The 27,794-nt window shown below is 46.6% G+C and overlaps 3 protein-coding genes across 3 annotated transcripts in view; 2 read left to right on the top strand and 1 right to left on the bottom strand.

Annotated features, from left to right (window-relative positions):
- LOC142560312 (VWFA and cache domain-containing protein 1) overlaps nucleotides 1-9,876 on the top strand; it is a 78,520-nt gene extending 68,644 nt beyond the window's left edge. The window contains exons 24-28 of the mRNA XM_075672307.1: nucleotides 195-310; nucleotides 1,468-1,584; nucleotides 2,518-2,663; nucleotides 3,525-3,755; nucleotides 4,727-9,876. Of these exons, the coding sequence (XP_075528422.1) occupies nucleotides 195-310; nucleotides 1,468-1,584; nucleotides 2,518-2,663; nucleotides 3,525-3,755; nucleotides 4,727-5,097 (981 nt within the window). The 3' untranslated portion in view covers nucleotides 5,098-9,876. The remainder of the gene's footprint in view (nucleotides 1-194; nucleotides 311-1,467; nucleotides 1,585-2,517; nucleotides 2,664-3,524; nucleotides 3,756-4,726) is intronic.
- Nucleotides 9,877-9,964: 88 nt separating this feature from the next.
- On the bottom strand, nucleotides 9,965-13,565 carry LOC142560317 (myophilin-like). Its single transcript, XM_075672314.1, has 6 exons — nucleotides 13,292-13,565; nucleotides 12,377-12,531; nucleotides 11,903-11,969; nucleotides 11,644-11,748; nucleotides 11,477-11,509; nucleotides 9,965-10,706 (listed from the first exon to the last, which is right to left on the bottom strand). The coding sequence occupies exons 1-6, from the start codon at nucleotides 13,343-13,345 to the stop codon at nucleotides 10,512-10,514; spliced, it is 609 nt and encodes a 202-aa protein (XP_075528429.1). The 5' UTR covers nucleotides 13,346-13,565; the 3' UTR covers nucleotides 9,965-10,511.
- Nucleotides 13,566-22,872: 9,307 nt separating this feature from the next.
- LOC142560316 (gamma-interferon-inducible lysosomal thiol reductase-like) overlaps nucleotides 22,873-27,794 on the top strand; it is a 52,135-nt gene continuing 47,213 nt past the window's right edge. The window contains exon 1 of the mRNA XM_075672312.1: nucleotides 22,873-22,928. Within this exon, the coding sequence (XP_075528427.1) occupies nucleotides 22,909-22,928 (20 nt within the window). The 5' untranslated portion in view covers nucleotides 22,873-22,908. The remainder of the gene's footprint in view (nucleotides 22,929-27,794) is intronic.

Below are 27,794 nucleotides of genomic sequence, written 5' to 3'. Positions count from 1 at the left end.
AATCAGTTCATTTTACCACTAAGATTCTTTTTTTTTTTTTTTAATTTCAACCTTGCGGATAATTCAACCAAATCTTGCAGTCCCGTAAGGGTCTTGTTAATGTGAGTTTACTGTATGTAGCAATGGTTTATTGTATGGCATTGTGGAAGCCATGACTGCAGTGTGCTGCATGCTTTCTTTCTTCTGCTAATCAGGTTGACAGGCTCTGCCTCAACTGCCATCGCATGGAGCAGCGTGATTGCGAGTGCCCATGTGAGTGTCCTCTGCAGATGAACCTCTGCACTGGCGACCTGGCACACAACGAAGACAGGTACGTCCCTGCACGCTGGTCCCACACACTTGCAAGACGTTGCTTCTGTCTTTACCTGCTTTCTTTGTTTGCTTATTTACCAGATTACTTATACCAAATACCAGTTCGGCGAAAACTCGTCTAGTCGGGATTGCTCATAGTCAAAGGTAACACGGACGCCGACCAAAAACATTAAAAGAAAAGAAACCAAGACGTTTCGACTCCCATATGAGGGCCTTGTTCAAACGTCTTGGTTTCTTTTAATGTTTTTGGTCGGCATTCATTTTACCCTTGACTAAAGGCAATATATTATTATGCGCAACCAAGAGCAGTGCCGAAACCAGATTTCACTTAGACGATTTCCCACTAGCTCCTTAGTCTTCCTATGGACGCCATGTCGCTGCATCTTCTTGTCTGAAGAGCTGCTACCGCACTATAAAGGGCCCTACACAATATTGCGTCAGCTTGGTGACGTCAACTAAAGGTCGCTCCGCTGGATTTGCATGTCCCCACTGATGTTGTAATGTGTCTTGGCTGAAGCCTTACATTGCCGCGAGTTCACTTTTATAGCCAAGACTGCACATTTATAGCCAGGGGTTATGTTACAGCACAACGAAGAGTGGCACAAAAGTCGCAAGGAAGATTTGATGTGTCAAGGTAAAATCGGTGTAGGCAGCCATCATGTTTATCGTTGCCTTTCTTGTAAATATTATAAACAAATCTTTCCATGTTATTTCCGCAACGTAACAATATGAATATACAAATTTGCGCTTGCACAGCTGTAGTACCTTCGACAGCAGAACATCTTTGGGGCACTTGATCGGAGGAGGAATAAAATTTCACTGCGGCAGATATATATATCGAAGTTCGAATTCCAAGGTGCAGTCCACAGTCGCTGTGAAGAGTTTCATGAATAGAGGCAGTGACGGTCTCTCATTATTCATTTCATTTTTCAGGCCGGCGCTACTAAAACGTTTCCATGTGAAGTTCAATAATTCTGTGTGTTTTCCTTATTATTCTTAAGGAAATAATGGAAAATATTTAGAAATTTCATAGAAGGCACAGAAAACATATGGACTGGGACTGTGTACGCAATATTTTAGTATGGCAGCTTGTTGTTCTCCCGGTTTTCTCTTTGTGCAGTTTGTGATTTTTTGCTGCACGCTGTCGCATTTCAGGAGTAGCAACTGCCCACGCTTTGCAAGGCCCCCGCAGCTGCCCAAGCTGGAGAGCTACCACTTCGACTTGCTGCTGCAGTGCTTCAACAGCGAATGCAGTTCGAGGATGAGTGAAAAGTGAGCCCCAATTTTCTTGGCATGGCTGAAGGATACCCAACGTGCCTCTTGTTTATTTGAGCATGAAACTAACTCCGAACTGCACGCCTTTTTTTTTTTCCCCCACTGTGATTATGCATCAGCAACTTTTTTTGTTTGCTTCTTCATGGCGTGTGCAAGTTACAGTTTGTTCACAGGAGAGACCGCAATAGTTTTTCTCTGGTGTAAATGTGCATACTTTCTTCCCTATCTCATCTTTCTGACTAGTCATTGCAGGCGTAAGCTGTACTGCAGCCACGCAGTAGGCCCGCAAGATGTTCTATCCTCACTTGTGCGCCTTTTTAAAGCTAGCAAGTGTTTCTTTACCTGCTTTTCGCAGATACTTCAGTACTGCTGTATATTGTCTGGCTGTCAGTGCTGCATTCGCGGTTCACAGTAAAAGTATTTACATACCTTATTTGTGGTATTATTTAAATTTCTATTTTCACCTTACCGGAAGCACAGCTGAAACACTTGGTTAACACCATGCAGCTGCCACCAGAAGCAGAATTCTTGAGCTGCTGTTTAGAATTGTTCTAGCTGGTGCTGGTGGGCATTGCCCACGATGTGAATGAGCCCGAATAGACTGCAAGATTTGATGCATTTCTGTATGCATCAGCATGAGTTGCATTGGTGTGATCAAGACTTTAATGCCGAATTCCTGGGACAACAAGATGTTTGTCCAGCTGGTATGCAGCACTGTTGGTTTGCACCCTTGAATGGCGGCACACAGAAGTAAATTCTGATACATTTCTAGCCATTTCAGTTCATGATGGTTGTGTACAAAAAGAAATGCCTTCATATCACTTGGTGTGGTTGTAACTAAAAAAAAAATAGTCCCTCAGATCTTATTCTTCTTGTTTGTCGTATATCCTGTGTGACGATCAGTGCAATGCCTTGTCTGCCATCTTGCAGGGACTGTTCGGGCGTGCTGGGCTGTGAGTGGTGCTCTGTCGACATGGATGGGGAGACGGCACTGAAGACGCCCTTCTGCCACGAGCAACCCAAGTGCTTTGGTGGTGTTCTGGGCGCCAGGACGCCTTATGCGGATGAAATAATTGGTGAGGGTTGGGACCACATGACCTCTTGGTTCATGTTCTTATGGCTGGAAATGAAGTTGTGAGTGCTAGCTAGATTACACAAAAGTGCAGCTCCTTGTGCACTGTGGGCTAGGTTCACTGTTCTCAACATTAACGAGCACAAGTCTGTTCAAGGCTTCATTTCTCGAATCCACCTGCGTAGCATTCCACATAGTTTAGTGGTTTTGAATGGGCAATGTAAGCCGTTGTGTAGCCAATATGGTCCAATATGGAGACCTGCATGGACTCGCACATACTGTGTTACTTGAGATTGAAATAGTATATCTACCTACTTTTGATGCAGTCTGGTTACAGTGAAGGTGATTAGAAATAACATAGAACCCATGTTGGTTTGAACTTGGGCATGTTGGTCACACATTGGGCCAACATTGGCCCTGCTTTGTGTAGGACTTGAGCAGGTTTAGATACCTCAATCGGCAATTGTCTGAGGCACCTGGCGTAAACGCAGTCAGGAAATGCAGCCTTGAGCAAAGTTGTGTTAGCAAGTCTTGAGAACTGTGATCCTAACTGCACTCAAAAAACCCTAAATTTGCTCCTAGCTGCAGCAGCCATATTTCGATGGGGGGCGAAATGCAAAAACACTCATGTACTTGTAAATGTAGGGGCAGGTTAAGGAAACGCCGATGGTCAGAATTAATCTGGAGCCTTCCACTACATCTCTCCTACCCTCAGATTTAGTTAAAGACTTTAAAACCAATCAGTCAATCAATCAAATCTAAGTTTATGTTGGGAGAGGTTATCGGAAACGTGCAAGCAGCTATTTGTTATTGCTGCAAGCTGTCCACTGGCCAGTTTACACAGATTATCACCCTTTCTTTGCAGGTGCTCTCGAGGAAGATTTCCCGTACATCCGCAGCACTCCGCTTGGACCAGTGGCAGGTGGCATGATTGGAGCATTCTGTCTGATTGCCTTCCTGGTGTACTGCTACAAGAATCGTGTTACACGAAGCTCGTCAAGCCAGTATGCCCTGTCGTACCCAGCGGCGCCTCTTCAGGGAGGCCAGGTTTTCCATGACATTGACGACTCGGACTTCCACACGAGTCCCAGCCCTGGTGAGTTTCCTCGTTGCATCTAGGGGGCCCGTTAAGATTATGCAAAATGAGTGGAGACAACCGTGGGTGATTTTGCAAAACAGAGAGAAGGTTGATTGTAGAGGAAAATTTTAACTAGATACACTGAAATTTACAGACATCACTAGCATACAGCGGTCTGTGTCACAAAAAAAAAAAAAAAAATTCATTCGCCTGCACATGTCTGCTTAGGTGGCAGTTAGCAGTGTTTAGGCTGTTCAGTGTCATGCAGGGACAGACTGAAGACTCTTGAAATCCTTGAAAGGCTTTCAATACCCCCCGGACTGCCGTGGACAAAGTCCTCTTTGCAATGTTTGTGACATAGCACAGCTTGCTTTAGCTTACGTTTGTAAGATTAATTTGAAGTGCCTGCTGAAAAAAATGAACTGATACTTGGAAACACTGAACACTTTTAAGCTTCACAAGTCTATTTTACAAGTTAGTAATGCCATGCTCTGTAACAGTGTCACTGGGAACGGTGCACACTGTTTCACAGTTGCAGGAAGCACACACTAAAAATATACACTATCTTAGTCGAGATTGAGAAGTAATAGACTTAGGTAGGTAATGATAGCACCTATAGAGATAACTAATGGTCTCTTAGTAGTAGTAGAATGGATGTCAACAGAATAGAAATGCTGTAAAGGGCAGCAAAAGATTAGGTGGTGTGATGAGATCGGGGAATTTTCAGGCATTGAATGAAATTTTCTGACTCAAGACGGGGATTATCGGAGACCACTTGGTCAGGCCTCTGTCCACATTGGACACAAAAAAGGCTTCTTCTGATGATTAGAAACAATTTAAGCTCAGAATTAGCCTAGGCTTCAACTGCAGCATTTCCCATTCTTCGAATGTAGCTGTGGGACGTCAAAAATCAGGTGAGCAGATATTTAGCGCTCATCACAATGTCGCTTTGTACTTCACGTGTCAATTTTACATTGCCTTGCTTGCAGTGGGACCTCACAACCTCAGCCTAGCTGGCTGTACCTATGACAACAGGGTGGTGGTGTCGCCGTATCGTGTCAACACAGCGTACCGCCGCCCGCCCGGCGGTGACAGCGACCACGGCTACAGCACGATGACGCCACATGAAGACTCTGAACATCTGCAGTACTTCGAGCCTCTGCTCACAAGCAAGGAGAAGGGGCGTTCGCCGCCAGCACCGCAGCCGTCGCTGAGCAGTCGGGCCTCATCACCCGCACAGCAACAGCTGACGCAGTTTCCCGACCCTTCCATCACAAGGCTTCCGAAGAACCCAGCGACCATGGGGAGGCGAAACTCCTTCCAAGCCAGTGTAGAGGTGCACGCTGCAGCTGTGCGGTGAACACTCGCAGCCACTTTCATCACCCCCCGCATAATGCGCACCGTGGCTGTGTGGTCTTGGAGAAACTGTTTTACTGCCAAGAAGGTGTGATGTACTGACTCTTGGATGCAGGCGTCACTGCCGATAGTTTATCTCAGAGGAGGTGACACTTGCCAGTCCTTGTGGAGTGATTGCGTTCCCGGGCCCTCTATCACGTGCGTGCCGCGCTGCATCAACACGGGTGCGGACGACACCACTTCACTGCCAAGGGGGTGCACAAGGTCTCACCGGTGTCAACATTGTGGGTAGTTGTTATCTCGCAAGTGTTTTGTGTTGGGGACGCCCACGCGCTTCGGAGATCCAGGGTGGTTGACGTACGTCGTGGGTGATTCACCATATCATGAAAAACTTTCATTTCACTTTTCATTGTGTGGTAGGCTAGAAAGAGACGGAGATGCGAGCTCTTCGAATCGCCACACTCGTCCTCTGCAGTGTGGTGTCACTCGTTTCATCTATTCATTGTGTATACTTCTTCATACTGCACTTCACCTGTGCTGAGCGCACTGGAAGTGCCCACAATTGCCGCAGATTTCATTGTTCTGCGCAGTGGGATAGCTAGCTGCTCCTATTCACAAGTTTGTGTAGCTTCATCCGTCAGATTACTTCATGGAACTGAAAGTAAAGTCTGGGAGTCTTACGAAAAACAAAAAAATGCAAGAACTAGGGCAACAGCCAGTGGTATTCCTGGTGAGCGGATGGTTCTTATCAGCTGACATTGCAAGCCTGAAATCATCTATTCATCGCAGTACTATTAACGCAACAGCGTTAAGGGCTGGCCGAAGATATATTAATGCGACAGTGTTATGCCGCTGACCGAAGATACGACGTGGACAAGCTGTGCATCTGCGGCTAGAAATTGTTTTTTTGAAGATTTGAGCAATGTTCTATGCACTTATTTCGGGGGTGATACGCATGAATATTTAAGACTTTTTTTCGGGCTGTTGTAATTGGGAGCACAGGTTACACACGGGAAAATACAGTACAAAGCTGCATCCCATGGCTTTTAAATGGTACTAGGTGCAAAGAAAGGCAAGCTTCAAGCTTGTGCATGACGAACAAAACTGCTGCCAAAGTCAAACACGAAAATTACTCAGAGTTGCACGATTCCACGGTGGCAAATACCATTGCATGGTGACATGTTAATCGACAAATATATACAGTGTAGTCCAGCATGAAAGGGAACAGGGACACCTTATTGTTATTTGGTCTATGATTACTAGAAATGTGACGTCAGACATTGCCAATGCTTGCCATGTAGCTTCCCTGTTGTTGGGGGAGGCCTTATTTGTATTTGGACTTTTTTGTCAAAAGCAAGGAAAACTGTTAGTCCAGATACAAATGGAGCGTTCCCTTTCACATTGGCCCTGCCTGCAGAGTGGAGGAACACGCGGGGTTCTAAGCACCTTCATTTATTTTTCTTTCGTCACTGTGATATGATATCAATGCAGACAGCTTGCGTGAACTTTGCCAGTATGGGTAGCTTGCGACACAGATCGGCCCTATTTAAAACGTCGACAAAGGTTTTCATATCGCGGCATTGTCATCACTTTCGGCATAGCCAAGAGAGATGGCAGTCCTCATGGAGTGACACGTGCATATGACCTCATAGGCTGAATTCATTGGCAGAGTTACCACAAACTCCGCTGGCACAAGTTTTCTTGGAATACTGAATTGATATTTGATGGCAGGCTTGTGAAAGGTTTTGGTTGAATGGATTGAGAGTGTTGCATAGAGAATGAGGGACGAATAGCCCTTTCTATCCCCCCTCTTTCTGCCTGTATGCATATAGGACCGGAGTAGGTGCTTATGTATGCCATGCATCATGATGTCCCATTTGTTTACAAATATGCAGCTTGCCTATTGGTGTGTCTAGTTAGGCGCAACATTGTTAAAAGACTGAAGCCTTTACTTAGGCCACCATTAGCCTTCTTGCTAGCAAAATTGGCCTGGGAGGCCCCTACTGTTGCACACTGATGTAAAAGACCTTGGAAGACAAGCGAATCGCACGCTGCTCCGGCTTGTCATTGTTGAGTTGCCCTACTGCTACATAGCCTTGCCTGCACTTGCTTAGCGGACAAAGCACAAGCACACGCTGTGTGATGTCATCCCGACAGCTTGGGCCTCTGCCAAGGGCTCCGAGCGTCACTGCCAACATGTCGCTGACGTTACATCTCTGCCTGTAGGTTAGAAACCAGACACATTTCCGAGGTGCTTCCCTCATAACTTTTAGGTTGCTGGGCAACCGCACTTGTTCTTTATAAATTTTGTTGGCAGCTTCTATTTCCAAATGAGTAATGAATGGTGCAAACTCATGTATTCAAAAGCGGGTCCTTATGTGTAAAGTTTCTGTGGAGCTACGTTTTGAGGCCGTCTTTATGGCGGCGGCTGCATCCTTCCGTATCCTCACTTTACGGAAGCGCTGTGCGCTCAAGTCTTACTCCCTGCAATGGCAGCACAATTTGTACATTGTACCACAATTTCGGCGTGTAGCACATTTCACATTTTAAGCTGAATGCTGAAGAGTTGGAAAGGCACTAAGGTTTTCTATCTGTTTTCATTGTAGTCTTCAAGTGCTATCACTTAACATTGCAACCACCATAGTGCTATCAGGTCGCCTTGCGACTTCGTACCGATCTTGGCTTGTCTGTATCGTGTACGATATAAGGGGTGCTGCAGAGTTAAATTTTAAGCACACTTGTCTGACTGACAGTGCAAATACAGTTACCGTGACATGCTCGAACATTGTAAATTTTCTCGGTCATGGAAAGGGATCACACTGACTGCCCTCAACCAATTTTCTTGTGCCATACATGCCAAACAGGATGCAATTCTGCAAACAAGAGCTTGGCATAGCCAAGCATGGTGCTCACTCGGGGTTTCGGCCAGCCCCTTTCTGTGGTGGCGGCGGTGTACAAGAATTAAACATATTAGCTTTTCATCGTGAGCAGTTGTGAACCTTTTCAAAAATCATAACACCAATACCATTTGCTCAATCCATGGCATTCAAGTGCGTTTTCCTTTAACAAGCACCAGTGTCTAAACCACAAGAACAACGCAGTGAAAAAAGAAAGTTCATAGGTTTATTATTTCCACGTTGCATAGTTCTAGTGCAGTAGTAGGTTGTAAAGCTGGGCCGCAATTTTGTAGCAATGCCTTTTCCAATGCCATTCCTTTTTGCACTTCATCATTGATCATAGCGACAGTCTGCCTGCTTGCATTATCAATAAGATCAGCCGACCGTGAACAGTGCATGATAAGAGCGGCATAGATTGAAGTGGAAGGCATCACTACAAAATCGCGGCCCTGAATGCCATGTACTCAGCAAATAAATGCAAGTAGGCAAAGTCGAGTGCAAAAATCTAGAGACCACAACATAGGCAAAAAACAAAAAATTTAATTTTCTTCTAGGAAAGGCGTGCAACGTGAAATTGTATAAAAGCATGGCACTGGTCAAGCAGGCGCACATGGGCAGTATACCTGATTTCAGCCTTTATGCCTAGGCTGAGAAAAAAAATTTAGCAGCAACTCTGGTCCTCGAACTTTTGCACTCGACTCTACATTCGGACGGGTGCCAACATTGTGCTAAAGTGGAATTATCACCAAAAGTGGTGCATCTCAGTACAGTTGTGCTTAAGACTGGATTCTCTGACAAACTCTACAATTGTTTGGGGACCACCATTTAGGTTTCTGCAGGTTCATTGCGAGTTTGTCACACTGAACAGATAATTTCCAAGGTCCCTTCCAGCTCATCTTGTGGAGGAAAACCACTTTGCGGCCCCTGGTTCGTCGCTAGGCCTATGAAAACTGCTAGCGCATGCACATTGAATGTCTGGGCACTGTTCGTGTTGTGCCTTGGAGCACACCTCGATAGACGTTAGCCTCTCGTGCGTATGGGCTCACAGCCCACGGTCGGACCCAGCCGCTTCCCTTACCTTCAACTTCTTCCGCCGCAGGTTATTTTTACATCTGTATATAGCATGCTGTACATAATGAAATGATATGCAAGACCGTGTTTCTTTGTGTTTGTTTGTCTGACCCTCTTGTCATTTGTGCCCTGTATATACGAGTCTACTCAGGTTGACAGTGTCTGAATGAGTTGTCTGTTGTGCCAACATGATTCCAGCGTTCGCTCGTTATAGCTCCATTTTTTAAATTATTTTGAGAATGCTAATTGTTGCGGGATGTTGGTGCTCCCAAGGATGGCCAGCTCTATTGCTGTCTTAGTTCATGTTTTTTTTTTTTTAGGACTCGTCCTGAAAGCAGAATGTCTTTTTTTTTTTTTTTTTCGCTATAGAACAGAATGAGAAGTCCATGTGTGTGTGTGCAAGTAAATTATTGTATGAGGAAGATTGTAATCAAGGCCCACGGTATGCGCACTTTCTTTCCTTGTAAGTTACCGCGCAAAAGTATGTGTGTTCTATGCAATGCAAACAACTCGTGTCGGGATCCCCCTCGTCAATATTGTAAACTTCTTTCAGCACGCCTCTGATGACTATGCACAGACGTTCTTTTGTTATGCATCGTTAGCAGGCTTCGTTTTTGGCATGCGCAGTTGATGTGTGCCTTTTTTTCGAAACAACATGGAGGTCGTTTCAAGGGAGACTTGTAGACTCGTTAGGCTACTCATTAAGTTTATCCCTGCCCAAAGCCTCTTGACTATCCCCCAGATACTATTGATGCTTTGTATTTCAAGTTGGAGTGAACTTGTTAGTCAAATGCAGTTCAGTGATGCAAACCGAAGGCACATGATTTTGTTCAGCATAGCATAGTAGTGTTTTTGCTATTGAAGTCTGGAGGAATAAAGAACAGTCTATGAACAAGCCAACGCTGGCCTTTCTCTGCTTTCAGCATTTATTTTCAATGAAGCAACAGCAAAAGCTAACACACATACTCAACACGTCAATATACGGCTTCTTATTTTAAATTTCAAAATCCTAATTTCAATACTAAGCCTTCCCCGAGAATTCAAGGTGAAGACAACACTTCGGAAACACTGACACGGCGACAAAAAGTAAACGAAAGGGTTCTGCAACTTGTACGAGGCTGGTGCAACAAACTAGAAGGTTCAAGGGATGAAGGCACTGTGAAGCACGCCGCAGGTGGAAGATCTGTCAGAGCAACAAGCCAGTGTAAAACCACAGAGGGCCGGTCAAAGACGACGGGAGAGCACGCCGGCCGAAATAAATGCACGTCTACTATTGCAGAAGTTGGCACATACCACCAGCAAGCGTCCAGCCGCTTGCGAACGACACTTCGAAGGAAGATGCATCGCACGAGAACACTTTCTGCATAAATTCGATGGTGCGGGAGAAAGATGGATGCGGAGATGGATTGGTTCACCGTTGTCAGGGGGCACGGAAAACAGACCAGTCAGTTCATCGGCCGTCCGGCAGGATCTGCCTCGATGCACCATATGGTGTCATCCCAGCCTGAGATGCTCCTTTGTTGGTGCCCGACTGTAGTCCGATGATGGTCTTGCCGAGCTGCAGTTTCTCCTTGGTGAAGCCTCGTCGGTTTTCATCGGCTACCTTGACTCCAATTGTGGGACCTGGGTATCCCTTTTTCTGCGCCTACACAGGAAAGGAATGCCAATGCTGAACTCTCAGGAAAAGGTGAGAGGTTACTTTAAGCTTGGTGCTGAAACCCCCCCCCCCTCCATGTGAAGCCTACATACTTCTCACGAAATATTTTGCTATAAGAATTGTCAAGGGGCATTGTTGAATAACTGTATGCAATCAGGAGAGACAGCCAATGGGTGTTATCAAATGGGGTATCGATTTCAGGCAAGGCATGGCACTATCTGCAATTTACCAAGTTAGCAATTGAGGAAGAGTTCAGTGAGGAGGTGCATTGGTGAATCGTAGGGTTACAGTTTTCGTAGTGCTTGTAGGATGTATTCTGCACTCAGTTCAATATGAACGAGACAAGCAGTGAAAGAAGATAAACTTGAGAAAATATGGATAGTTAAAGCACTGTCTAAGTCTTGTCTTTGGCTTTGCACCAAATCTCATCACCTCATATAACAAGCATTTAATGTGTAGTAATTATTGTGTGCATCGTTATCATTTCAGATATGCATGTTGAGTGCAATAGCCATTCACTACACCAGTGTGCTATATTGATGGGAAAATAGCTGTCACTTCACTGTAGCGTAATATTACCCCATAATCACCAAGTTTTGCCAAGGATCGTACTATGAACAATTATGTCTCGCCAAACATTACCTATAGTAATTCGTCAACCACAAAATCTAAGACTTTTTCTTTAAGGATACACACACAAACTGACCAATACTCCCCTCCCTCCCATCTATTTTTCACATATATAAAACGTAACTTACCAAACCACCTAACGCGAACATGCAGTTGACAACCTGCAAATGCAGTAAAGATGAAATTATTTCGAGTTCAGTAAAAAAATGCACTGGAAATTTATTCTAGATGCAATGGTGCAAAAAAGATGGCACAAAGACATGAAATGTACACTGCAAACACGAAATTTGTTTACCATGTAAAGGTTTTTCCTTTCATACAAATCGTTCACTTGGAAAAGGTCGTGCGATTTGAGCCCATAGCTTTCACAGGCTTTGAGAAACATTTCCAAGTTCTCCCTCTGTGAAAAAGATTTTAAAATTTCCATTGTTAGTGACGGCACACATGTGGTGAGGGTGCTGAATGAATGCAACTTCGAGCCTTCCACTCTGCACAGTTGAAAAATCGTCACATCAGCCATGCAAATGACATCAAGTCAAAATAAGAACCCCTACCTGTTTGAATGGTGCTTTCATTGTGTTAATCTTTGGCACAGAACCAGGTTGAAGTTTGTTAATAAGCCTGTAAACAATGTGAAAAAGAATAGTAAATTATGTAGATGTACCTCTGGCAATGTAAATATATTAAAGCAGCAGCAAAAGGTCATATATATATATATATAATTCAGCACATTGGATCACATTTCTTGTTGGCATTGTATTATGAAAGTCTGCTGTAGATGTCACACAGGTTATCGCTTAAACGGTTGCAATCGCGCCGACAGGCGACTTCAATGCGAAACAACTTCGGTTGCAGCATGAGATTTCACACATCGAAGTTAGCAGTAAGTCACTAAAGTACCTAGCTGATGCCACGTTGGATCAAGTTTAAGCTTTTGCAAATCATAATTGACACGTGACCTACGACACTGCGAGTTTCGGATGGGCCGTGCTTGTACGCTGCAACCGTGCAGCACGCAGCGTGCTTACGTGCAAAGCGCTGTCCCATCTTTCAAGACGTCTGCAAAGTCCAGCTGGTCCTGAAAGCCTTTCTCCGAGTTTGGTGGATCCAGGTCGAGCTCGGTGACGGCTTTGATCCAGTCCAGCGCCTCGACAGCTCGCGGCATTTCAAACTTTGCCTGTGCCTGCACGGGAAACACGACATCGTTTATGGTACGTGACACAAATTGAAACTCGTGAACGCGTTTTCGGTCGCGCTTTTACGTTCGCCAATGCGCGCGCTTCCTGCTTTCGATTATGAGGCGTACGGCAGAGGTTGAGCAACTGATTACGCCGTGATCGCACTTTCAACGAACGACGCGCGAGTACGGTGTTTTGGTTCATTCGTTCGAAGTTGTGAAGGCATGTCTGGAGGTCAGTTGCGCGCGCAGCAACTTTTTTTTTTCTCTCTCTGCGTTTTTTTTTCGGCGTGAAAAGAAACCGTGTCGCTTAACGACGTTTCAAGGCTTTCGCCGGCTTTCACCGCTACACCCCGTTCGCTTCCCGTCCCAGCGGAAAAAAAAAAAAAGTAACATAAGTTAGTCGCGAGCAATTGAGCGCTTGACGGCCCAACGTCATACGTCCAGTGTCGCGCGATCAACGATAAAGACAAAACAGAAAAACGCCGGTCTGAAAGATCGGCGCACTTGTTTGCTTCTTTGGGCGGCTCGTTTTAAGCACTCAGACTCTCGTTAACGGAAACGCATACCGCCTCGCCATGCGCGCTTTTTTTCGGCAGCGTGAATGGCCATTTGCGAGCGAAACGATGCGTGACAGCGCGCGCTTGGCTTCGATGCTTAGCGTACAACCAACCGGTCTGACAGCAACACCAGCCGTACGGCGGTCCGTCTTGTACCGCACATAGTGCCGAGCGAAGAAGAGTTCGTACAGGAGAAGAGTGCTTACCTTTAGCATGCATTCCCGGCTTAATCCGTACGCGGGACCCTGGAACGCAGCCATTGTGTGTGTAGCCACCCGCGAAATACTGTCGCTTTTGTTTTTAGCGGACTGTCCGAGGCACAGCACAACGCCAGACGGCGCGAGGAGGGATATTTTTTTTTCGCCGCTACTACCGAGCTAGGCCGCCGCCGCCAGGCCGGGGAGATTTGCAAGCGCTGGGCGTGCACGCCGTAAGATGGCGACGGCGATGGTCGCTGCCGATTGACCAATCGCAAAAGTGGTTTCTGCGCGGCCGCGCGCTCTCGGCCAATGGGAGCTGGCCTTTCATTTGGAGTTTGGAATGTTTGCGTCACCCGCTGCTGCATGCGCGCAAAAGCGGCGGCGAAGCAACAAGTGTCCGACCGACCGACGGACGGACCTGCAGCGCCGGTTGCCAGCGAGGGGTGAAAGTGCCTCTTTCTCTCTTGCCTTTTCTTTCTCTGTAGAACATTTATGTTTTTACTTCCGCCCGGGCCTCCTGCGTTCGCATGTGTACGCGCTCGAGGCCCACGAAAAAAAGAAATGCCGATAAACCGCAGTATTATACGCGTGGCTGCGTTCGTTTTCGCGTGACTCGAAGTGTTCGAGTCGAAATCATGTTATACGCTTTGTCACGTAAGAACTGAGGAGAAGCGCACTTTGAGGGTGAAAAGAAAGGGGGGGGGGGGGGTCTGAAAGGTGACTGCACTCAGTGGACGGTGTCAGCCGAGCTAGCTGACGAGCCTTTCGAGCACGCCAGCCTGTTCGGTGTTTTGTGTGTTCGAAGGGAATGGCCGGACGCCCTGCTTTTTATCTTATCTCACTCCACCGCGGCGTCTGCCGTCGGGCACGCAACGAAGCCATATAAGGGCTCTCTGCGCTCGGCCGGATTCAGTAGAGTCAAAGTGCCCACTGCAGTATTTCGGCGCAGTGTGCAGGTTCATAATGTTGAACGACGCTTTTACATGAAATAATTAGTGTAGGTCGTTGCTCTCTCCGCTCGAGATGAGAACTAATACAAAACAAACAAACCTAGCGCACACTGTTCACTGCATTATAGGTATATAAAATGAAAAAAAAAATACTAATAACGATCTGTAAAGATAATCTCCGCGAACGGTTTCCAATATGGCGGAATTTTGTGGACATGATTTTGTTATTTGTACATTACAGGGCCACTTCCGCGCTATTATTTCATCATGAAACTGCCTGCAGAATTCTTGTGGCAAGCCGCCAAGCGTCTCAGTAAAATCTCTTGGATTTGCTCTTTAGTCCGGGCCCGGGAGGTTAGTAATGGAAAATAACCTGGGCTTATACGGGTGTTACACGGGGGGACTTTCGAGCCCGATCGGGATGGAATTTCTAGGCCGCGATTGGCTCCTCTGCGCAAGCTACGGGAGAGAGCCAATAGCGGTCGAGAATTTCGGTCCGGATTAGGCTCGATCGCGATCGAGAGTGCCGCCGTGTGACACCGGTAACAGCGTTCCCTTACCACTCGACCGTATATTTCGCTGTCAGAACGACCACGCTACCACCGGTTTGGTATTGCGAAAACCCGGATATAACGAACAACTCTGGTTCGCCTTGGTATCTCCGCGCCGAGACCTACGCGTTGAATGAATTCATCGAGCTTTGTAAGTACAATCCTTCATGTTCGTGTCTAGATCCCGAATCGACAACTGAGGTGTCCACTTTGTTTTAAGTCATTGCCAATAAGTTTAAACTAAAAGACTATGTGGCAGGTGGTACGGCTGCCATAGCATTTATTCACTAGTAATTCTATAATTATAGGTACTTTTATAGCAATGCACTGAATACAAGTTTTGCAAATGTTTTTCCTCACGCTCTTTTTCTGTGTTTCGTTTAGAGCACAGCTCTTAATTAGGCGCCCTTTTAACCTAGCGGACGAGCACAACGAAGGATGAAATAGCGAACGCGCAGCCCGGGTGAAAGAGCGATGTAGCGAAGAGAGCGCAAGAAGGAAAGCGGAGAAGGAGGATATGGTGGAAGCGTGAGAAGAAAAGCGTGCAGTGCCGCGCAAGACTGGTTTTGCGGTGACGATGGCTGCGAGATGGCGCCAGAGTAGCGCGCGTCGTCTGTTGTTCACCAATGACGCCACCGATAACACATATGGAAACAAAGCGCTGCATGAGCGGAGGTCTGTCTGCGGCGGCGGCTGTGAATCGCGCCCACGCGCTGCCTCGCGACCGCGCGATTAGCGAGTCAGTCGCGCCACAACTTTGCAACGTGCCGCACGAGACAGCTTGACCACGCCAGCCAGTATGTCGCGAAATGAAAGCGCGCTCAAATTTGTCGGTGACTTTTTTTTTTCTACACCGGATAAATAGTGTACTTTGATATCGGGCCTGTTATATATATTTGCATGAATGAGTCAGCTCGCGTCAGACTGGTTTGGCAGTGCATCTCGAGACTGGTTTGGCAATGCTCGTACTTTTATTCTCAAACATTACGTTCGTGTATCCGTTTTGGCTACCGTACTTTGTCGTCGCTTATACTTATATATGTATGCTTGCGCGCACATGAGTATGTGCAAGTTGATTTTATTGGCGTTATACTACATGTGATATATACGTTCTCTTCGCTGTAGTGTATAATGCCATTCAGGAAACGGAATGCTAAGCGTCACTCGACAATAAAAAAAATAAAGAATAAACAATTATAGCGGGGGGGGGAGGGGAGAAACAAGTATTTAAGCTCTGAACATAAGTGAAGCACAGTCAGTCTGTTCTGGCTGGTTGGCTGACATGTTCACATATGACTTCGGTACGATCACCCCCTAGTTTTGATCATATATGTGCACGAACGGGGAAAGGAATCGAGATGGCAATAGTGTGAGTATATATACTGGTTAGCAAGGCCACCCATGGGATACAACACTATTCATTAGAATACAACACAATGCAATGCACTTTATTATCAGGTACTTCTGGTTGGCAAAGTCTGCGTCAAATGCTTACGCGCTGGACAGCTCTTCCCTCTTTTTCCGCCCCACTATTAGTCTCTCTCTCTCTCTCTCTCTCTCTCTCTCTCTCGCTCTCTCTCTCTCTCTCGCGCGCGCGCGCTCGGTTAAAAACCTACGCGCCCAGCCTTGGCGGCGCTGAACCGAACTGCATCGGGACGAAGTGCGGGTAACAACGCGAACACGCCGGGCGGCAATTCGATCGACGCTCGCGAGAGGTGTGCAGCCTTGCATATCGCGCGCTGTGCACTTGTTCTAACGTCTCGCGAGAGCTCCTTCCTGAACCGGGATTCTCTCTCTTTCCCTCTTCTTTTTTTTTTAATATTTATCCGCTCCGCGATCTACACGCTACCGTGCGAGCTTGCGTATATAACGGTCTATCTACTCGCAGACTGCCAGGCGTGCTACGCCGGCAAGAGCGTGTCGCAACTCTTTTTTTTTTTTTTTTTTTCGCGCAGCTGGAATATATACTCGCATCCCATGCCCCGTACTGCTTCCGTTCCGCCGGTCTACTTTCTCACCGATATATTTTTTTTTTAATTCACTATCGTTTTCCTTTTATCGGTTTTCGCTTGTTTTGTTTTCCGTTTAGCTTCCGAGCTGCTGCGCTTCGACGGGTGAGCATGTCGCCGCCAGCTACCGCCGCAGGACGTCCCGCCGAGAGAGACGCAGAGAGAGAGGGGGGGAGGGAAAAAATGAAAAGAAGCGGGAGAGAATGGAAACGGAATAATGAAGACATGAAGGAAAGATGAAGAAAAATGCGTGTAGCTCTTTGTCAGTGCATGAATGCTCTTGGGTATATATAACGGACAGGAAGGAACTCCCGCAGTCAGGGGTCCGGTCCAAGTGAAATCAGTGCAGCAGCATTGCGGAAAGTTGTGCGAGGGGGGGGGGGGGGCTGAATCGACTACACTGTCTCAGATGAAGATAGTGTTATTAATAAAACGGTGCACCGTTATAGTACCTCTTAATTTATAAGGCGCGTGCATATATAAACTGAGAAAGCGATGCTTTCGCCGTGCACACATGTGTTTGCGAGCGTTCCCGAATTCGTTCAGAAAAACTTGCTTATGGCCCGACTCGATGCGAGTCGCAACTTGATCCTGCGGGCTACATAGGCACGCGGCCACTGCAGCAACGGGACCTTGTGCAGAGCGCTCCACCCGAAGCAAGACGCATCACTCATAACGAGTTAATGAATGTTTATTCTCTCTGCATGCGATTGCCTTGATAGCAGACGAACGCTGACGCGGATGAATACAGTTTTCGTTGCGCGTTCGGCCCTATACATGACATGGCTTATTACACGCAACGGCCTGTATAGCTAGCCCCCACAATGCTGCACGATTTTTTTGTGAATGCGCGTACATACGCGTGTGTTCAGCGGCAGGTGATAGTCTGCGGAGCACCGGAAACTGTGTCAAACGCTGCCGCGAAGAGGAAAAAAAAAACAAAGAGAAGCTGATGGGGGTGAAAAGATTGAAAAGGAGGGGCAGATTAGAGAGGCGGGAGCTTTGCAGCGTAACAACGTGTAATCCGTATTACGCATGCGCGTATATATCGTGTGGTCACGCGCTTTTTTCCCTCGGGGAAAGGCAAATCGGGAGCGCGATTGAAAAAAGCAGACGGACAGCAGTTCGCAATTGTGCGAAGGCATGGCAGTTCCCAACAACTGAAAATGCTTCAGGGATATACACAGACGGACATGCAAATACGTGTGCAGCCGCCATCAGATTTAACGCTAACAATGACGACGCCTTTACGGCGGCTAAAGCTTTACAAAGCACGGGATGTAAGGAACAAATATCGAATGCTTTTGAAAGAAGATGCACTAAGGTATAGCGCATGCAAAGCAACTAAAGCAAAGGTGTTCGCCTAGGGAGTGGTGAAGTGAATAAAGTGGGAAAGAGTAGAAAGAAAGGTTCGAAAGAGAGAAGAGCAACGTAACTTCATATCTTGATTTCTCTTTTGGACATCTTCAGTGATGAACATTTGAGTTAGTAAATGAACTTTTTATTTCGCTGCTGGCTCTTTGTGTGATATACATGGTAGTGCAAATGCTAGCTATAGAGTTTGGAAAGCCAGTCGTTTAAACAAGAAATCGAACGTCTGACGCCGCATTGATGGATAGCTCCTGGAACCTATAACCTGCGCTAAGTGTGAAATACCACTGTTTGTCTTGTATATGGTCCTTCCTTCACTGTACACATAAGAGTCCATTACGGGGGAGGACCCTCCTTCCCTCCTCCCCGCGAACCGTAGGTAGACCCCCAATTACAGCGGCTGCATTTTTACTGCAAAAGTTGGACTGTCTCTTGCCATTGCACTTGTCTTGAACTTTTGTAATGGGTCGTACTTTTTCTTTTGGTATTCATGTGGGTGAAGTTCTTTAGAAAGTATAAGTGACAATCTGCGGCGCATAATTACGGTCGAAGCGCAGACTGCATGTGTCTGTTAGTATTTCCTTTTTCTTTGATTATGCGTTGTCGTTGAATGTTACGAGAGGATTATTTTTGTACGAGGAAGTAACATTGCGTAAATAAATTTCCAATTTGTGATCACAACAACGACTCATTTATTTTCTGCGCCTCCCCCCCCCCTTCCCTCCACCCCAACACGGGAAAATGGGAAAGCCTCTAGATTGTATGATTTATGTACAGTCTAAAAGGAACACTCTTCGCAACGTTCGGCTTAAGTATGACGGCATCAAATGCATTTGGTCTTTGGAGCGCTAGTGGTCCGAGAAATGTCAATTTCTTCGCAGTCAATACATACGCGTATTCAAACGGAAACGTGCAGTGGATACTTTGCCCCGCAGGCATTACAGTGGATTGTTCATATATCGTTAATCTGAAAGGGTCGGGAGAATAAAGTTACTTTTTAAATAATTTTCTCGGCTACAGTCATCAACCTTTTCCTGCCAAACGAATTTAAAAAGGAGTTTTGAAGCAGTCTTTAATGTTGCTCCTACGTTTCCCGCTCCGTTTGTTATATATGTGTTGCTATAGTTCTAAGATTGGAGGTAGACGTATCCTCCTTTTTTCTTTGAGCTCGATGTTGGCGATGATAATGAAGATCAATTAATCATTGATTTAACGTGCCCAGGAACAACCCTAAGGTCTGAGCGCTGCCCCCTTCCCGCCCCTCCTGCACGCATACATAAAGTACCGAACCAAAATATAATATAACCAAATATAAGTAAAACACACATACACAACGAATAAAAAGAACAATTATGAAAACAAGAGTGCGCATACAACGAAGTGCAAGGTAAATGCAAAATAAAAAGGAGGAGAAAGGCAGTTGAACAGTGTGTGAAACTACGAAAAAACCCAACGCATGCAAATCTCTGAACAGAACAATGACAACGAGCTATGAAAAATATCTAGATCACACACATACACACACACACACACACACACACACACACACACACACACACACACACACACACACACGAAAGAAACAAAATGAAAGTAGAGGACACCTAAGCACTTATGAGTTGCGAATACGAAAGCTTAATGTCCCATTGAACGCCGCTGAGCGGCCCTTCGAGTTATGAACTCGCGGGCTTGGCGAACGGATTAGCTCAGTGGGTAAGGCACTCGGCCCATGGTCGTGTGGTCGTAGGTTCGTCACTCACTACCGCCAATGTCTTTCATTTCACATTTATTCTGTTTGTTTTATGTACTGATTTATACCGAGGCGAAGTTAGAACGCAGGCGAGAGCTTGCACGGACAAGGAACGTGCGATAATACAGGCTTCCGAGAGCGACGGTGAGGTGGCGTCGCGGCGATGTGCCCTCTCCCCTCACGCAACACCTGGCGCGCTATCACATTTCACCCGCTCTGATTCGTCGAGGCGCGTTTGTGACGTGTCGCCGCAGCCAATGGGAATTTATGCGCTCCTCTCGCCTGTCCAGACGACAGACGTAGTACGCCGGCTTTTTCGCTCAGTGAGCCAGTTGACCCTTTCGCACCAATGAGCGTTATAAAGACTCAGTATGGTGGACGGTCTTAGCGCTGGTGATGACAGGCATGCAGGAACATGGAAATGCCTACGTTCTCTGGTGATCTAATAATAATAAAAGTAACTCTCAACTACCAACTGTTATCCACGCGGCTCCGCAATTGCGGATCGACACGCTTCGCAGTGTTAGGGTCCCTGTAATGGAATTCGGGGCAGTTGGTTGGCGGTCAATTAGGACGACGACCCGTTATAAATCTGGGACGTCGGCGAGCATGCGGCGCAGCTGCATCTATTGCGCCCCGGAGGCACGTGCTCATCTCGGCCTTGCCTCGCCGTATAGCTCGCCAGCGCAGCAGCGCAAGTAGCATACACAGCGTCGAGGGGCTCCATCTTTTCGCACGGCTCTCAATCGGATGCCTTTGTTCGGAGCTCACACTCGCATATAGGCTCCGCATCCGCGGTGGTCGCGAGAGGAATGCCGCTCCCGACGTCGCGCTGAGAACCCCTGCGTCCTGTCACGCGGGGTTTCCGTCCGCGACGGCTCGGCTCGGTATCGTGTGTCGCCCAGTCGACCGAATATTTGTCTTTCTTTCTTTTTTTCTATAGCGGATCGCGCAGCGCAGCCCGTTGCTCGCGGAAGAGTCGCGCGGTGCGCCTTCGGCGGGACGCCGGCGACGCCGTATACACGTGCATGTCGCATGTATTGCGCCGGATCGCTTCGCACATAAGGTGTCCCCCTTCGCATTGAGCAGGCGCATGAACGCACGGAAGTGGAGACGCGTCGTGTAATGCGTTGAACGCACCGTCGCTGGTCTCGGTGACAAGTCTCAGTTTGCCCGAGACTTCCGCTCAGTGTCGGGCGAACAGCCTATCTATCTATCTATCTATCTATCTATCTATCTATCTATCTATCTATCTATCTATCTATCTATCTATCTATCTATCTATCTATCTATCTATCTATCTATCTATCTATCTATCTATCTATCTATCTATCTATGTCATTGTGCTGCAGTGGGCGCAAAGATGATTATGACGATGATTAGGCCTCGACTATAACGTTGAAGAACGGTGCGCAATGAAGGCTGGATCGAAATTTGTTTTCATGTATTTCAACGGACAAATAAAATCAATTTATTTTAGGGCCATGGATCGAGTGCAGTACGGTAACCCTGAAGTCACATTAACTGTACTGTACAAATGAGAGCGTTCTCTACAAAAAGTTCAATAAACAACTTTCCACTCTCGGGTGAGAAATTTGGAACCCCAATCACGAGCTGCGTGGCGCGAACTGCTGCCTGTGCATTCCGGTAGAGCCATAGAGCGGCCGTGTGATGCCCGCCGCTTTGGCTCAGCGGTTATGACATCCTGTTGCTGATCAGGAGGTCGTGGGTTCGACTCTCCGCCGCTGCAGTAACATTCATATGGGGAAGTGTGGAAACGTTAAAGGACGCCAGCTGGTCAAAATTAGTACCTCTATATAGCCTTCCTACTGGAACCATATGTACAGGGTATCCATTCAAAACCTGAAGGCGATTCTCTTAGCCAGAATTTTCCACCTAGGCCACTATCGGTCACTCCGCGATAGTCGATTACCATCATTACGTATATGCGCGCGACAGATATTATTTCTTGGTTTGTCTTTTCTAGCCTAGAATTTTCTATCCTCGTTTCTTCCTCTGTTGAATGCTCTCTCTTCAGAAGCCATCTGTTCTTTGAGGAAGGGCTAATGGTCGAATCATCCGCACACTCTTGGAACTACAAGGTTCCTGAATTCCCGCTGCATGTAATGGTCGCGAAAATGCGGCACGTACTTCTATTTGCTTTGGTAACGGGATATCCAACGACGTCGTACAGTGGTGAAATCTAATGTGTCTGCCGCAGGGGTACTTATTTGCCTGCGTGCGCCCGCATGATCTGCGTTTTATGTCCCATACCATTTTAGGCCGCGCGGTGGTTTATTTGTGTAGTGCGGTTCATATATGGCTTGGCGCAGAGGGTTACTGCGCGACCGAACTGGCTAGAAGCGTGTCGTCTTCATTCTTCGCGCGCCAACGATAGAGGCGACATCTTGCGAGTGATTAATGAGCTCGAGCCTCTCATATTGTGGCCTCTGAGATGTGGCGCCGGCTCGGCGACTCACCGCTGAATCTCGGAGGTCATGTGTGTATCTACGGCACACTGTAGTGACGCGGGGGCGATGGATGGAGCGAGCCTTTGTCGCACCACTCTATGGGCATCGATTTTGTGTGAGCACGCCTCCTTATTTCATTGACAAAGAATGACTTAATTTATATAGGAGTGCCTGGTCATGGCCTTGTTTTGTCTGTTGTTTTGATGAGCTTGCGTGTAACACGTTTGTGCAACAGCGCGCGCACCCATTCAATCTATGCACATTTTTTGTGTGACCAAATCACACTCCAATATAGCATCCTTCCTGTGCACTTTTACCCCTCTTCCTTGGTGATTTCTCTGCCCAGACTGAGCTGCTCCCCTTGCCAGTCATGTAATCAATTCGTCCAAACAAGTAAACCGTATATTAAGAATTCAAACTAATTCAAACTTTCGCGCTTTGTCGCCTGCTCCACTGCCCGCGCGTGGCGGTGCCATCGCTGTTACGTCAGTCCGCCCTTGCGCAATGGCGTCGATGGTTGCATGTGCTTCTTGTTTACGCGGTAAGTCGAATGCGTTTTTGTAGTTAATAGATGTTAGGAAGCGCCAACTTTCTGCACTAACCTACTCCGACCTGTGAACGACGCCCCGCTGCGTTAGTTGCAAGGCGTGTCGTGCGAACAGAACGAATTTGTCCTAGGCGGCACGGGGGATAGGTTGCGAGAAAGGCCGGCGCGATGTTCGAAGCGTCTCAACAAGTGTCGCGAAGTGGGCGTTCTCGAAAAAAATGTGGCATAGGTGTCAATGGTTTGTTCGCTTGCTCGGATTTGCTCTATGTGAGTGCACGACGGTCAGGTTAGGCTCTTTTTTGGCGCGTTCAAAAGTTCCGTTCCTCTTGGTTTGCACGCTACTGCGGTTTTGTTGTGTGCCTGATCCTTTAGGAGGGAAAGGAAGTGTGTGTTAGGAAAGTGCGTTGTCGGGCGAATCGGTGCATGCTTGCAAGGCAAAACCGCGCTTAGATAAAGCGAGTAACGAGAGAGAGCACAATCATTGGTCGACCTGTAGCATATACAGGCAATCCTTGGAAAATATCCAAGCGCCTACATGCGTGGATGGCGAGGCTCTGAGACATACACATTGAGTCGCAAGCTGTGACTGAGCGCAGCTTCTTTTACTATGGCATAGCTTACTACACGAGACGTTACATGGCGCGCTCGCGGTGCTATAGCGTGCAACCGCGAAAAGACGTTGTTTCGACAACTTTACGCTTAGAATATAAAAAAAAAAGAAGTGCTTAGCCGCTTGCATGTGCGCTCACAACTGTGGTTCATATCGCGGTTCGTGCGAAAAAACCGCGCGCGCGGACCGTGGCGAAGTGTGAGGCCTCAGCTCTAGGCGTCGGCTTCACAGTGCGTCAGCATCTTTGGCGGTGGCACACGGGGAAAGATGCGGAAAGGAACTAAGCGCCGTCGTCCCTGATAAGCGATAGGCTCGAGGCCCGGTTGAGACAAAGGCCTTGGTTGAGAGCGCTGCACTACGATAGCGTACGAGCGCAGTCACGTGGCTTAATTTCATATTTCGCGGGCTTTCTTTAAACGCCGAAAAAAATAACCGCGCAGCATGTAAGTTGCCACAAAAATTGGATCGGTCGTTTCTGAACCCCCTCTACAACATAACGAGACGCATTTGGCCCTAAAGCGAATATTACAAATTTTGCATAATTCGTCTTAGTGAACTAATTAATCGGCATATAAAATATATTCAAAGGGGCGCCACATGAGGGCAAACCATATGCCGTTGGTTTCAGTCAGCTGCGGCTGACGACTTTCTTCAAATTCTCGGCATAAGTTATGTGAAACACCCTGTATATATTGCTATGCCCTAGGAGAGATATAGAAGTGATAACGCGACAAGTTTTCGGTTACTGAAGCGGAATGCCCCGACTTATTTGGGCAACGCTGAAACGCTCGTGAATGCCTGTCGTCAATCTGGTTGTTCTAATTCTGAACATCTTTCGGCGTGCGGGTGAGATAATCTTGATATAGGGACCATGTGTACGGTTGAAGCAAATCTAGTTGCGGGCGAACAAAGGTTAGATAGGCTGATTTCTTTGTGATTAGGGAGAAGTTAAGCAGGTTTCTTCGTACGACTATAGTGTTCAAAGGCTTTGGAACGGGTGGCTGCTATAGGCAGCTAGCTGCCCGTGCATTGTTGGATGTAAGACGAACGTCAAGGTATTTGTACAATAAAGCACTAGGAGATTTGGTATTATTTATGAAATAGGAAAACTCGGTCAGTGCGCTCACGGCCAAAAGAAGTTACGTTATATTTGGAGGGGTTAAGGGACAGCTGCTAACTTTTGCGCCAACTTTAGGGTAGCTCAAGCTCATTTTGAAGGGCAGAGGTGATCATCGATACCTTTAATTGTGCGGTAAATAATGTAGTCGTAAGCGAACAGTCTAACCGAGAATGATGGGTAAATCACTGATAGGTAATTACGATGAGTAATCAGGAATAGTGGACTGAGGACACTGCCTTGGGGCACACCGCTGACTTCTACCTTCGCAAAGGTTAGACGAAAAGTTATTCACAAGTGTTGACGTAAAGACTGAAATTTATGAAGCCAAGATAGCGGTGATGAATCTAACGGAAGGGCAGATACCTGGGACGCAAAGGGGCAACGAAGTACTGCATTGTAACAATGAACAGCGCGCAGAAGACGAGACAGTAAAATTCACAAACACGAACAGTACGAGCGCATGTGTGTCTGAATTTTACTGTCTCGCCTTCTGCGCGCTATGCATCGACGTTCATACCATGCACCAACAAGCCCAAAAAGTTACGCTGCTGCATCGTAAGATTTTAGAGAAATCTAGAAAAACGCAATCAGTCGGCTGGTTCACGTTAGAATAAAACTGTCTTGAATTCAAACCACTTTGTGTCTCTTAAGTAGAGACCGACATTTTAGGCGAACTAAATGCCTATTTTTTCCCCTAAAATCCTCATCGCGCCTATTTATAATATAGGAACGAACTATGGATTGCATAGGAGACATTTTAGTGTCACCTTTATCGTACCTACAAATGCCTATTTCGATGTTGGTGCCTGTATTGGATTTTCAGGGCCTAGAAATGCCTATTTCCGTGTTTTGACCTATTCTCATCTTGTTTATAATGTTGTCACCCGCCGGAGAAGTTGGCTGAAGCTCGCGGCCGATTATTAAACAAACGCTGCCGGTGTAAACGCTGTTATTGACAGCTTTGCAGCTGTCAGAACAGAACCAAGGATATATGTTGTCTGTCGTCGCTTGGAGAGATACTCGGATTATTTTTTGCATCCCGCCTAATTACGTAATCAGTATTAAGTATTCGACTTCTCACATATTAGATGAAATTTGTCAATGAGAAAAATTGTAGAGCAACATGAAAAACTCCCAAAAACACCTTTCTGTTGCTCAATGCGTGCTACGTAAAAAGTGTTTTTCGGCGCGTGAAAGAAGCCCGAGAATATACGTAAGTATATAAAATTGCCGCGCGACTGACCGCTCGAGGCACTTTGCGTGCTTCGTCCTGCCATCTGTCTAATTCGCTATTAGCTCTGAAGAAGTCTATGTGCAAGTTGCTTTTTATTTCTTTTCTTTTACGTATTTCCTTCTTTTGCGTCAGTAGTTTTGCAGTTTTTTCTCTGCGTCAATATACTGCGCCTGCCAAGTTTGTCACCGTTGTGCTTTCGCGTCACAAATGCTACAGTATGTGAAATGCATGCATGGAAATTTGCATTGAAGCCCACACGTCCTCTGGTGGCGTCTTGTGTAGCGTGTAGAAATGAATCTAATGTAATGATGGGCATACCTTGGAAATCAAACCCACAGTAAACCAATATGACAATATGGCTCTGCGGCGCAGTCGCTGGAAAATTTTTCAGTGAATGTATTTTGTTTTAGAGTTACTTGGGATGGTACATTCTTTAATTCACTTAATAAGTACATTTAATTTCCCCTATGCTTTCCTTGGTGTCTTTATTTGTTGGCTTCTTATGATATTATTGTGCTACAGTAACTCTATCTTGTGGGGCACCCCAGAGCCATCTTCATATCGTGGGGGCCAACCACGTTCATCGGATGCGACGCTGTTTCTGGAAAGGCGTAATTTTTATGCACGTTACTTCGTGACTGGAAGTTAGCTTTTTCTTTCTTTTTTTGTAAGCTCGTTACGCCACACCGCCCCTCTTTATATAACTGATAAAGCGTCTCATATACATCGAAAACTGTCGCGTGACAGAGCGCATGTGCTCCGAGACATGCTTGAGGCCGGAAGAAAGTCCAATGCGCGTTCGACGGATGGTCAGCTCGCGTTCCGCTGTGAAAGCACTGCGAACACGGAAGTTTCTATTTTCCAGGGTTTCAGCGGCAAGCGTGATCACGTGATCACGCTCAACACGACGCGCGGCACATCGTATCGGGTTCGAGACAGAACATTACACATACATAGATAGATAGATAGATAGATAGATAGATAGATAGATAGATAGATAGATAGATAGATAGATAGATAGATAGATTAGATAGATAGATAGATAGATAGATAGATAGATAGATAGATAGATAGATAGATAGATAGATAGATAGATAGATAGATAGATAGATAGATAGATAGATAGATAGATAGATAGATAGATAGATAGATCATGCGATTAGCACAGTCACTACGGACAGTACAAAAGAAGCGCACCGAAGAATCGACGTGTGTTAGATCAACGAGCGCGCAGAGATGAAACGCTAAAGGAAGTAAACGAGAATATTCACCGCAGCGTTTCGTCGCCCTGCAGGACGATTGGAATTATCCGACCCCGTCAGTATATATTCAGAGCCCTATATATTCAGAGCCCTCACTCTGACGCGCGGCCACTTCGCCGGTGGGCCTTCGTGTGTCTCACATGAAATCACGGAACATGGAGTTCACATAGATGTCGAACTGTGTAGGTACCACGAGAATCTATCCGTAGAACCAACGCAAATCTGTTATACCGGTGTCACAGGACCACAAATTTCGATCGCGATCAAGCCAGATCCGGATCGAAATTACCGACCGCGATTGGCTCCCTCGGGCAGCTTGCGCAAATGAACCAATCGCGACCGAGAAATTCGATGCGGATTGGGCTTGATTGTGATCAAAAATGCGCCGTCTGGCACACATATTACTTTTGTTGTGTCTAGAACGAAGCAGCAGTTTATGGAAATAATGAAACAGCAATCTCATCTCTCTTGCTTAACGCGCATATCACCTGCTCTTTGTGTGTGTGTGTGTGTGTGTGTGTGTGTGTGTGTGTGTGTGTGTGTGCGCGCGCGTGCGTGCGTGCGTGCGTGCGTGCGTGCGTGCGTGCGTGCGTGCGCACATTAGGTGCAGAAATTAGGCAGCCGCTGAACTCGG

Source organism: Dermacentor variabilis, chromosome 10 (assembly GCF_050947875.1).
Source record: "Dermacentor variabilis isolate Ectoservices chromosome 10, ASM5094787v1, whole genome shotgun sequence".
In the NCBI taxonomy this organism is placed as follows: Eukaryota; Metazoa; Arthropoda; class Arachnida; order Ixodida; family Ixodidae; genus Dermacentor; species Dermacentor variabilis.
This window is presented reverse-complemented; position numbering and strand designations above follow the sequence as displayed.